This window comes from Microcaecilia unicolor, chromosome 1 (assembly GCF_901765095.1).
Source record: "Microcaecilia unicolor chromosome 1, aMicUni1.1, whole genome shotgun sequence".
Taxonomy (NCBI): Eukaryota; Metazoa; Chordata; class Amphibia; order Gymnophiona; family Siphonopidae; genus Microcaecilia; species Microcaecilia unicolor.
The window spans coordinates 576362223-576375543 of NC_044031.1; the positions used below are offsets into that span (position 1 = coordinate 576362223).

General features: G+C 43.0%; 1 protein-coding gene across 1 annotated transcript in view; it reads right to left on the reverse strand.

The window, feature by feature from the left end:
- Window positions 1–13321, reverse strand: part of SNTB1 (syntrophin beta 1) — a 331812-nt gene that overhangs the window by 73532 nt on the left and 244959 nt on the right. Inside the window, exon 3 of the mRNA XM_030218617.1 lies at window positions 4622–4829. Coding sequence (XP_030074477.1) covers window positions 4622–4829 — 208 coding nt within the window. The remainder of the gene's footprint in view (window positions 1–4621; window positions 4830–13321) is intronic.

The window sequence follows — 13321 nt, forward strand, 5'->3', positions numbered from 1 at the left end:
GTGAACAAATGTCTCTAACAGGCAGTTAATGTGCCTCAGAAAATGTTCACCTTAGAGAAACAGTTAATGGAAAAGGAAGTCGGATGTGCACTGGCTGTGATAGACAATTTACCTGTGAGAACTTCATCTATTTTTTTTTTTAGAAAAAATTGTAATATTTGTGATCTGATGATGGCAAAGTGGTACAAGATAATAGGTTTGATCAGAGGAGGGGAGGGTTAGTCAACGTAAAGTTTGAAGAGGAAGAAACTGTGAGCCAATTAACTTATGGGGTTGGTGGGTGGGGGTTGTTTCATCCAGTTATTCTAGCTGAGGTGGCAAAGGTAAGATAGTATAAAATCAGCCATTTGTCAGATGTCTCATATTCTCATGAAACTGTTCACATGATTAGGCAATGACATTTCTCCCCTGTGAGGTAGTATGTTTAACCAGTCATTCATGGAGGGGTTTGTGACCCCCAAGTTGAAGAAATTGGTCATCACTCCACTGGTTATGAAAGGAAGAGAAAATGATAGCTGCCAGATTTTCAGCCAATCCCCAACTCCCTGCCCAAATGAAAGTGATGGGAAGGGTAGTCTGCAATCAGTTTGCAATCAGCTCATAGATTTTTATTTATTTATTATTTTTTGAGAACACAGAGCTACTTCATTTTGCTCATCCTGGGTTTAGAATGGGTTGCAAAATGGATTCAATCTTATTAGACATGATGGATGGCATTAGATTGTGAGCTACCATTGAAAAGATACCTGCTTCTCACACTGGTTGAAGAGATTTAGAAAGGAGAACCAGAAGGAAGGTTCCAGAACAGTTGAGAAGTACCAAAGTAAAGGGACAGAAGCAGCCAGAGCAATCAGAAGTAGTAATAAATGAAGACAACAGGTAAAGATGTAACACAGGAGGACAAGAGTGACATAACACAGGCCAGGAAACTGAATGAATAGGAAAGGCAGTAGAGAGACCCAAAGGAGAATTTATGGCCCATGTGGAGATGGGATACATTGGCTGGGATCCAGGAGAGGGGAAAGTCTACCTGAGCTGTGCTTGACATGCTATTTTATGTATTTCACATATTTTATACCATTCTCCCAAACCAAACACAGGCTTTTCCAAAATGGTGTGCAGTAATTCAAACAGAAATCAAACAATAAGGCCATCATATAAATAGAATAAAAAACTCCAAACAACTCAGTTACTCACCAACCAGCATCCCTGAACCTCCAATACATACCCCATCAGCCTACCCACATCTCAAAACCAATGGCCAAACCTGTAAGTCTTGACCTTCTTTTTAAAAAAACTAAATATTTTTCTTTCTGCCTGATCCCTAGAAGGCCACCATTGCACAGAACAGTGAGTGGGGTGGAACAGGTTAGTAGTGAATAGTTATTTACATTTTTAAATGACTACTACTACTAATCATTTCTATAGCGCTACTAGATGTACGCAGTGCTGTACACATTATATGCAGGTACTTTCTCTGTTCCTAGAGGGCTCACAATTTAGGGGGGGGGGGGGGTCTTTCACTAAAGATTAGCTTGAGTTTATTCCTATGGGCCCTGCTGCAGATAACTTGAGCTAACCTTTAGTAAAAGACTCCTGCAGTTGTTGTACCTGGGGCAATGAAGGGTTAAGTGACTTGCCCAAGGTCACAAGGAGCTGCAGTGAGAATCAAATCCAGGTCACTAGGATCAAAGCCCGCTGCACTAACCATTAGGCTACTCCTCCACTCCTGGGACTAGGGAACACTCCATGAAGCTAGCAGGTTGCAGATTTAAAACAAACTGAAGAAAAAAAAAAAATGTTCCCAGAAAGAACAATCAAGCTGTGAAATTTGTTATCAGAGGATGTGGTCAAGGTATCTAGCATATATTTAACTTACAGTAGTTTCTATACACTCTTTGTGGGGCTGCACCAGAATGGTTTGCAATCAGGACTGGTGTTAAATGGGTTGAAACAGGCAACTGCCAAAGACAGGCCCCAAGCCTACCAAAGGCAAAAGAAGGCATAGCCTTCTGGTGGATTCTTTGGCCTACATCCCCTTGTAAATTTCTGACTTGGGCCCCATAATGTCTAACATTGGTCCTGTTTATGATAAAACAAAATAAGTGGGGATGTCATAGAACAGGAAAAGAACAAGAAAACATAACAATAGAATAAAAGTAAAGAAAATGAAAAATAAAATGCACTGTCTTCTGTATAATCTTTTCCCATTCAGAAGTTACATCTAATAAATGCATTCTATGAAGCCCCAAGTCATGAAAGTGGTTAGCTCAGTATTTTTTAAACTTAAGTTAGTGAGGAGGTTGCAGGATTTGTTAAGTTTTTTAAATTTTAGATTAGTCATACAAAGTGTGGTAATGCCACACTTTGACTACTGTAATGGTTTGTTAGCAAGACTCTGTGGAGGCCGTTTGAATGCCCTTCAAATAGCACAGAATGCTATGGCTCGTGTGCTTTTTGGGTTCCCAAGATATTGTTAATATCACTCCAGTTTTGCAGAAGCTTCATTGGCTTCCAGTTAAACAGAGAATCATTTTTAAAATTTTACTTTTGGTTTTTCAAGTCTTGAATAATACGGTTCCACCCTGGGTATTTATCAACCAGCCAGAACTTTGAGATCATCTGATGCTAGTTTGTTGGAAGTTCCTTCTTTCAAAGAGTTCAGATTAGATGAGTATCATTCCAAGGTTTTTAAAGTGATTGGTCCTAAACTATGGAACAACCTACCATTGAGTCTGCACACAATGAAAACATCTGTTTAAAAGGGAGTAAAAAACCTTGCTGTTTCGGCAGGCATTTGGCATTTAGTACAGTCTTATGCTTTCCTCTATGGCTTTGCAGATTTTTACTGAACTGGAACTATATGATGATATAATGTATTGTAGTCTGTGTTTTGTTTAGTATAGTTTAATGTTTTTTTTTGTTATGAATGTACTGCTGTGAACCACCGAGTACTTTTGGATTGTGCAGTCTATAAGTATTTTAGGAGGTGATATATGGTCCTATGTTAACTCTGCGTTAGCCAGTTAGCATGCAGTAAGTATAATGTGCTATCTGGTCAACGCTTCCATGCCCACTCTCTGCCCAAACCACGCCCCGGAAAGAAAAATATTGAATAATGCAGTAATGTGTAGTTTAACATGCGGTAATAGGCAAACTATGTTTGTGAGGTAGACCATTACTGTGTGGTGACAGCATGTTAAGTGGTTAACGCACATGGAGGGGCATAATTGAACAAAAACATCTATCTCCATGGGCGTTTATCTCCGAGAACGGGTCCGTGAAGGGGCGGACCGAACCGTATTTTCGAAAACAATGGATGTCCATGTTTTATTCGACAATTTGTGAGCTGGGCATTTTTGTTTTTCAGTGATAATGGAAAATGAAAGCGCCCAGCTCAAAAACGAATAAATCCAAGGCATTTGTTCGTGGGAGGGGCCAGGAGTCGTAGTGCACTGGTCCCCCTCACATGCCAGGACACCAACCGGGCACCCTAGGGGGCACTTTTACAAAAACAAAAAAAAAGGTAAAAGAGCTCCCAGGTGCATAGCACCCTTCCCTTGGGTGTTGAGCCCCCCAAATTCCCCTCAAAACCCACCGCCCACAAGTCTACACCATTACTATAGCCCTAAGGGGTGAAGGGGGGCACCTACATGTGGGTACAGTGGGTTTGGGGGCGGTTTGGAGGGCTCCCATTTACCAGCACAAGTGTAACAGGTGGGGGGGGGGATGGGCCTGGGTCCACCTGCCTGAAGTCCACTGCACCCCCTAATAACTGCTCCAGTGACCTGCATACTGCTGCCAGGGAGGTGGGTATGACATTTGAGGGTGAAAATAAAAAGTTGTGAAATGGCATATTTTGTGGTGGGAGGGGGTTTGTGACCACTGGGGGAGTCAGGGAAGGTCATCCCCGATTCCCTCCAGTGGTCATCTAGTCATTTAGGGCACTTTTTGGGGCCTTATTCATGGAAAAACAGGGTCCAGGAAAAGTGCCCTAAATTCTCGCTAAAAACGCATATTTTTCTTCCATTATCGGCGAAAGGCGCCCATCTCTGATCGCCCGATAACCACGCCCCAGTTCCGCCTTCAACACGCCCCCATCAACTTTGTCCGCATCCGCGACGGAGTGCAGTTGAAAACGTCCAAATTCAGCTTTCGATTATACCGCTTTATTCGTTTTTGTGAGATAAACGTCTATCTCCCGATTTGGGTCGCAATATAGGCGTTTTTCTTTTTCAATTAGAAGCTGGTTAGTTTACTAAAGAAATACTGTTTCAAAGCTGTGCCCACAGATTGACTTGCCAGCTTCTTGTGGTTTTTATTTTGCTAATTTTAAAGGTTCCAAGTAACCCAATTTTAGGAGGGAGATTTTAGACCTGTCCTAGATTTCTCAGAACCCAATCCTGCTGCTTTATGGAACCTGCAGCACTGATTTAAATGGGCCGAATCAGGGACTACGAATACTACCAGTTTAAAATTAGGACTGGCCGCTTAGCATCTTTGTAATTTTTTTTCCTGAAACATAATTTGCAAACTTCAACACTGATGACAAAAAAGAGAGACTTTTTGATGTGAAAAAACAGCATGCTTAAAGAGGTGAAAAACTTTTCAAAAAATTTACCTTTTCCGCAAGCCATCCTAGATGCTTAATCTCTTGACTTCCAGCAATTCCTGTTTTCCCCAGCTGTTCTTTGACGTCTGCTATCACCCTGGCAGTGAGATCACTAACAATGGAGGAGATGGAATTGAACCAGGCCTGACTTGTAGCTGAATCTTTACTTCTAAGGACCACTGTGTGCTTGGCATCTGGTGAATGGAGTTCAATATGTCTAGAAATTAGACCAAAAGAAAAGAAAAGTGTTATTTTACTTGTGATACTAAATATATCGGATCGGGTTTAAGTTTTAGACAAAAAAGGTCGGACAGAGTTCCAAATATCTCATGAATAGCTACTTTTCACAACAGTGTTGAATAAAACAAGTAATCTTTGCCTTCTGCAAGGCATCATTGGGAAAGTCACAGATATAAATATGAATCACCTAACACTTAGGTTGCCAACTGGATCCAGATTCACCTGACAGGTTAATCCAGTCTTGGGTTTACCCCATTCCACTAGGGTCTTGAGGTCTTGCTTTTCTTAGGTAATGTCAGGGCTTTTTTTGAGGGGGTACTTGGGGGTACTGAGTACCGGCACCTTTTCCATTGTCTGCTAAAATTGACCCATGGACCTCAAGTTTTAATGAAAGAGCTCAGGCTCTACATACCAATTCTGCCTTGTCATACATTTTGTGACTGGTTGCAGGGAGCTTGGCTATTGTGGGGTGGGTTCCTCAGTGATCTCCCCACCCCTGAAGGGTGGCCAAGCATTTGAGTACCGGCACCTTTTTTGCTAGAAAAAATGCACTGGGTAATGTAATAGGGAATTCAAAACTGCAAATCTCTGCATGTAGTGGGGTAAACAAAGGACTGTCAGGCAAACCTCAATCCAGTTGCAAATCTACTTACCACTTGTTTGTTGACCCTGATTTCATATATTCAAGTGACCTAACATGGCAACAGTGGCCACAGCTAAGTTTGGGCTCAGACTCACCCCAAATTGAAGAACCTTTCCTGTGGCTGGCAAGCATCCCCAAGCCCTGCCAGCTGAAGGCCTTCTCCAACCACAGCCATAATGTTTTCCAAGGTCGTCAGCTAGTGGCAGTGTCCTGAGTTGCCGCTGCTGCTGGCCCCGGCCTCTCCCTGCACGTGTGAAAACTGAGCATTCGCTGGGGGTGGGGGAGGGGGTGGGAGGGTGTGTGTGCTGGGTTCTGCAGTGGTGGTGGCTTGTGGATACTACTGCCAGCTAACAATCTTGGAAAATGTTATGTTGGAAGAGGTCTTCAGCTGGTGGGACTTGGGGATCCCTGCCAGCTCAGGTGTTTATATTTTGAGGAAGGAGGTCAGGGGAGGTAAGAAAATTCCATGCTCATCCACTTTGGGCTCAAGCCCGCCCAAAATTAGCAATCTGGCTATGCCACTGGTTTAAATGCCAATTAACCCTTCTGAAATGACCTCCTAAATGTCATAATCTAGGTTAATATTTTTCTCTTGGATTCCATATAGTACAAAAGTGAAGGTGTCTATCTTTTGACCATATTTAGAGGTACAAAATAGGTATCAAGGCTAAACAGAAATATATCTGCAGAAAAAAAAAAACATAACAGCTCTTTGTCTAGTATTCCTGTTCTCTTGATTCAGACAGAGCATGTCACACAAAAATGTCCTCTACATCAGGAAAGGGGAAAGAGTTAAGTGACATTTACGAGCCAGGCATTTAAACACTATTAGTAATGCAACAATACATTCTCTTCTGAATTCCCATCCCCCGTAATTTTTTACCACATTTATACCTCTACTCATAGAAAAATGTTATGCCGAATTGTTCTTCTACTACTGTTCAGTTGCCCTATTACTTCCCGTTGTTTCTTTTCCATTGTTCTATTCCCTTAACGACACTTTAACTTTGTTTTCGCATAACCACTCACAATGTAATCCATAACCGAGTTGTAACAAACTGTATTTCCACCATTCACAATGTATTGTAAGCCACACTGAACCCGCAAATAGGTGGGAAAATGTGGGATACAAATGCAATAAATAAATAAACCAGATTGGCTTACCAGAGCAAGAAAAAAACAAATCTGAAGCTGAAACCAAACCAAGACGGTGTGCAGATGCATAAACATTCTCTCTGATCCATCATTAGCAAAGAGAGTTGGAAATAATATTCTGTCCTTAAATAGCCCTGCTAAAAATAGCTGCTCTTTCATTCTACACCTCTCCATCTACAAATAGTACTGTTCATAGTGATCCTGGGTAAATCCCTGATTTTACAAAATGTGTTTTCAAAATTTCCTGAGTAATTGCCTTTCCATGACCCCAAACGTGGCATGACACTTCCAGGTTGAGGAAGAAAATCAAATATGGCTAGAGAAAATGGATTAATTTAAACATGCACAAAACTTTACAAATTCCTCTTGCTGCAAAAACTAATCTTTTACTGACTCTTTCGAATGAGTGCCAGTGAAATAAGCTGAACCTTTAAATAATAATTCCCGGATGCAGCTACATGAAACGCTAACCACCGTCAGACATGGGCAGTATAATTTCAAAGCAGTTTGAATGAGATACCAAGATAATTGTTTAAAATATAAATATAAAGCTTTGTATATATATATAAATTGAAGAGTCAATAAGATTAGTTTTTTTCAAAGAGAGGTTTTTCTATGCCTGGATGGCTAAATGGCAGATGACGTTTAATGTGAGCAAGTGCAAGGTGATGCATGTGGGAAAAAAGAACTCGAATTATAGCTACATCATGCAAGGTTCCACGTTAGGAGTTACGGACCAAGAAAGGGATCTGGGTGTCGTCGTTGATAATACACTGAAACCTTCTGCTCAGTGTGCTGCTGCGGCTAGGAAAGCAAATAGAATGTTGGGTATTATTAGGAAAGGTATGGAAAATAGGTGTGAGGATGTTTTAATGCCGTTGTATCTCTCCATGGTGCGAGTGCACCTTGAGTATTGTGTTCAATTCTGGTCGCCGCATCTCAAGAAAGATATAGTAGAATTGGAAACGGTGCAGCGAAGGGCGACTAAAATGATAGCGGGGATGGGACAACTTCCCTATGAAGAAAGACTAAGGAGGCTAGGGCTTTTCAGCTTGGAGAAGAGACGGCTGAGGGGACACAGGTTAGAGGCATATAAAATAATGAGTGGAGTGGAACAGGTGGATGTGAAGCGTCTGTTCACGCTTTCCAAAAATACTAGGACTAGGGGGCATGTGATGAAACTACAGTGTAGGAAATTTAAAACAAATCAGAGAAAATGTTTCTTCACCCAACGCATAATTAAACTCTGGAATTCGTTGCCAGAGAACGTGGTGAAGGTGGTTAGCTTGGCAGAGTTTAAAAAGGGGTTAGACGGTTTCCTAAAGGACAAGTCCATAAACCACTACTAAATGGACTTGGGAAAAATCCACAATTCCAGGAATAACATGTATAGAATGTTTGTACGTTTGGGAATCTTGGCAGGTGCCCTTGGCCTGGATTGGCCGCTGTAGGGGACAAGATGCTGGGCTCGATGGACCCTTGGTCTTTTCCCAGAATGGCATTACTTACTTATGTACTTATGTAATACCTGAGCTGTTTACAGACTATGATTTAGCCTGAGCTCATTGAGGCTTTTTCCTCTCTTAGATGCCCTTTTATAAAATGGCGGTAGGGCTACTGCAGGTGTAGCATGCGCCAAATCAACACTACCACCCAGTTATCGTGCCCACCTGGAAGTAATGTCAACGTTGGTGTGCGTAGTTTCTCATGGTAGAAGATACTTTTCTATTTTCTACAGCAGGGTTATTCCCTGCAGTAATTGGTAGCGTGGCTACCTCGGCGTGTGCTGCATGGGTACTGCATGTGTAGCGCATGAGCCCTTACCGCTGGGTCAATGGGTGGCAGTAAGGGCTCAGGCAGTAAATAGCCGCATGCTACTTTTAATTTTAGCAAAAGTACAGGGCCTTCAAGACTGGTACAATCAAGAGTCCTCTACTCATGAAGACCCAACACGGGCCATATTTCAGCTTAACAACATCTGCCTCAGAGGTCCAATAATCCAGATGCTCTCGACAGTAAAGGCAAAAAGGACAAACAACTCTCTTAAGCAATTCAAAGAGATGGTTTCAGAATGCTATAGCATATCTATATAATTAGCCCTGTGGGGGGAGGCAGAGTCCTGCACAGGGTATGTGGCAAGAGCCAGTGGAACTATTGAACTTGTCATTGTTGAAGATTAATTTCTGATTATATAGATACACTATAGCATTCTCAAACCATCTGAATTGCTTAAGGGTGTTGTTTGTCCTTTTTGCCTTTGCTCTCTAGAACATCTGGATTATTGGACCTCTGAGGCAGGTGTTGTGATGCCGAAACATGACCGTGTTGGGTCTTCATGAATAAGGGACTCTTGATTGTACCAGTCTTGAAGGCCCTGTTGTACTTTTTTCTTTCGCTGGTCGTGTTTGTGTACTCTTGAACCCTCTTGTTACCTGGGGCACTTTTAATTCTAGCACACGGCCATTTACCCTGGAACCCTTTTAAAAATTGGCGTTACATTGGCCACCCTCAAATCTTCAGGTACTATGGACGATTTTAACAATAGGTTACGTGGAGGGGCATAATCGAACGGGGCCGGCCATCTATATGGGCGGCTATCTCTACAGCCGGCCCCGTAAAGTGGCATACCCGACCGTATTATTGAAACAAGATGCCCGGCCATCTTTCGTTTTGATAATACGGTTGGGGCTGGCCAAATCTCAACATTTGGGCCGGCGTTAGAGATGGCCGGTGTTGGAGATCGCTGCCATTGGTTTCCCGCTGATAATGGAAACTAATGGCGGCCATCTCAAACCCAGCCAAATCCAAGCCATTTGGTGGTGGGAGGAGCCAGCATTGGTAGTGCACTGGTCCCCCTCACATTGCAGGACACCAACCGGGTACCCTAGGGGGCACTGCCGTGGACTTCACAAAATGATCCCAGGTGCATATCTCCCTTACCTTGGGTGCTGAGCCCACCAACCCCCCCCCAAAAAAATAACCCACTCCCCACAACTGTACAACACTACCATAGCCCTTAGGGATGAAGGGGACACCTAGATGTGGGTACAGTGGGTTTTGGGTGGGTTTTGGAGGACTCCCATTTACCACCACAAGTGTAACAGGTAGGGGGGGATGGGCCTGGGTCCACCTGCCTGAAGTGCACTGCAGTACCCACTAAAAACTGCTCCAGGGACCTGCATAGTGCTGTGATGGAGCTGGGTATGACATTTGAGGCTGGCATAGAGGCTGGCAAAAAAATGTGTTTTAATTTTTTTTTGGGGTGGAAGGGGGTTGGTGAGTTGACCACTGGGGGAGTAAGGGGAGGTGATCCCCAATTCCCTCCAGTGGTCATCTGGTCAGTTTGGGCACCTTTTCAAGACTTGGTCGTGAATAAAAAAGAACCACGTAAAGCCGACCAAATGCTCGTCAGGGCCGGCCTTCTTTTTTCCATTATCGGCTGAGGCTGGCCATTTCTTAACCCACGCCCCCATCCCACCTTCGGTACACTGCTGACACACCCCCTTGAACTTTGGCCGGCCCTGCGACGGAAAGCAGTTGAAGCCGGCCAAAATCAGCTTTCGATTATACCAATTTGGCCGGCTTTAGGAGAAGGCCGGCCATCTCCCGATTTGTGTCGGAAGATGGCCACCCTTCTCCTTCAAAAATAAGCAGGATAGTAACATAATAGATGACAGCAGAGAAAGACCCGCACGGTCCATCCAGTCTGCCCAACAAGATAAACTCATATGTGCTGCTTTTTGTGTATACCTGACCTTGATTTGTATCTGCCATTTTCAGGTCACAGACAGTAGAAGTCTGCCTGGCACTAGCCCTGCCTCCCAACCACTAGCCCCACCGTCCACCACCGGCTCTGCCACCCAATCTCTGCTAAGCTTCTGAGGATCCCTTCTTTCTGAACAGGATTCCTTTATGTTTATCCCACGCATTTTTGAATTCTGTTACCGTTTTCATCTCCACCACCTCCTGCGGGAGGGCATTCCAAGTATCCACCACTCTCTCCATGAAAAAAATACTGCCTGACATTTTTCTTGAGTCTGCCCCCCCTTCAATCTCATTTCATGTCCTCTAGTTCTACCGCCTTCCCATCTACGGAAAAGGTTCGTTTGCGGATTAATACCTTTCAAATATTTGAACACCTGTATCATATCACCCCTGTTTCTCCTTTCCTCCAGGGTATACATGTTCAGGTCAGCAAGTCTCACCGCTTCAATTCTTTTTACATCTTTAGTAAGATACGGCCTCCAAAACTGAACACAATACTTCAGGTGGGGCCTCACCAATGACATATACAGGGGCATCAACACCTCCTTTCTTCTGCTGGTCACACCTCTCTCTATACAGCCTAGCAACCTTCTAGCTACAGTCACCGCCTTGTCACACTGTTTCTTCGTCTTCAGATCCTCAGATATTATCACCCCAAGATCCCTCTCCCTGTCCGTACATATCAGACTCTTACCGGCTAACACATACGTCTCCCATGGATTTCTACTCCCTAAGTGCATCACTTTGCATTTCTTCGCATTGAATTTTAATTGCCAAACCTTAGATCATTCGTCTAGCTTCTGCAGATCCTTTTTCATGTTTTCTACTCCCTCCTGGGTGTCCACTCTGTTACAAATCTTAGTATCATCTGCAAAAAGGCAAACTTTACCTTCTAACCCTTCGGCAATGTCACTCACAAATATATTGAACAGAATCGGCCCCAGCATGATCCCTGAGGCACTTCACTACTCACCTTCAGTTCACCACGTCGGGTCCTATCTTCAGCCTGTCAAGTTTATTCAAGAGCCTCCTCTGGGGAACCATGTCAAAAGCTTTGCTGAAATCTAAGTAGATTACATCTATAGCACTTCCATGATTCAGTTCTCCGGTCACCCAGTCAAAGAATTCAATGAGATTCATTTGGCACGATTTACTTTTGGTAAAACCATGTTGTCTCGGATATTGTAACTTATTGGCTTCCAGGAAATTCACTATCCTTTCCTTCAGCATCGCTTCCATTACTTTTCCAATAACCGAAGTGAGGCTTACCGGCCTATAGTTTCCAGCTTCTTCCCTATCACCACTTTTGTGAAGAGGGACCACGTCCGCTGTTCTCCAATCCCACGGAACCTCTCCCGTCTCCAAGGATTTATTAAACAAATCTTTAAGAGGACCCGCCAGAACCTGTCTGAGCTCCCTCAATATCCTGGGGTGGATCCCGTCTGGTCCCATGGCTTTGTCCACCTTTAGATAAAAAAGGAGGGAAGAAGACCAAACGACAGCCGGCATGGTTAAAAAGTAAGGTGAAGGTAGCTATTAGAGCTAAAAGAAAATCCTTCAGAAAATGGAAGAAGGAACCGACTGAAAATAACAAAAAACAGCATAAAGAATGTCAAGTCAAATGCAATGTGCTGATAAGGAAGGCAAAGAGGGACTGTAGGGGTATTTACCTGAGATCTCACCTTTGCTGGTCTTGGCCTATACAAGCCTGAACCATTCTTATAACAATATGGATGCTACAGCCTGTGCCTTGAATATATCTGTAACTATCAGAATCTGGCTTTCTTGCCAAGACCAATTTCTGCTGAGCATTGAGACCAATTACTGCGGAGCATTTCAAGATTACTTCATCCAAGGACATATACTTTGTTGCAAACTAGCCGTTATCTCCTGGGAACATTTGAGGAGTATAGCCTCAGGCAGGGAGGTTGCATACCATCTACAACAAAGGCTCTCTTCTTGACCATGCAGCTGGCTGGACATTATGTCATCGTATGTGATTGGTCCACAGGTATCATCTGACGCTTGGATACCAAAGGTTTGGACTGAAGAAAGTTCAGAAGTTGGAAGAAGACCAGAAGAGAGACACACCTGAAGATTTGCAGGTGAACAGAACGCTCGGAAGAACCAGAGACTGATTTTCCTAACACAAGTGAACTGTGTGCCTCGTAACAAACTTACAGTGTCTGCTCAGCTACGACATCAGGCCTTATCTAAGACTGTGTAATCTACATTCAGATATACTCTTGGACTTATTTATGGACTGCGACTCGCTGAGACTTCAGCTCGAGTCAGAGGAAAAATCCGCTTCTCTACCATTTGGAGTCTATGATAGACGGCAAGGTGAGATACCAGGATATATTACCTCTAGTTAAGGGGATAGTTAGTCCTTGGTTTTTGTCTGAGACAGATATGTACATCAGGACTTCTGGTCTGTGTACTCAGCTGATCACTGTGTTTTGTATAAGACGTGTAATAAGTTCTTATAAGAATTATTAGGATTTAAGGTCTGTACTGGGTGGTGTAATCACTCTGTTAGTCAGTACATTAGGATAATCAGATTATATTACCTATTCTGGTGATAATCTATTTTTATAGCAAGTTATTTTTGTATTTTGCTTGGCATTTTGCTTCAGTACTGTTTATATATATATTTTTTTCTTTACATAATAAACCATAATATATTTCATCTGTGGCATGGTTTTGGTCCTGTTTCACAACAGCTAGCATGTCATATGGGTTACAGAGGTACACCCCCTAGACACAAGTTCATTTCATTGCTATCTGGTAATGTTATCTGATAAGTACCTCTAGCTTGCACTACAGGACTTTGAAAAAAAGATTGTGTTAGAAGCAAAAACACATAATAAGAATTTTTTTTAGGTATATTAAAAGGAAGAAGCCGG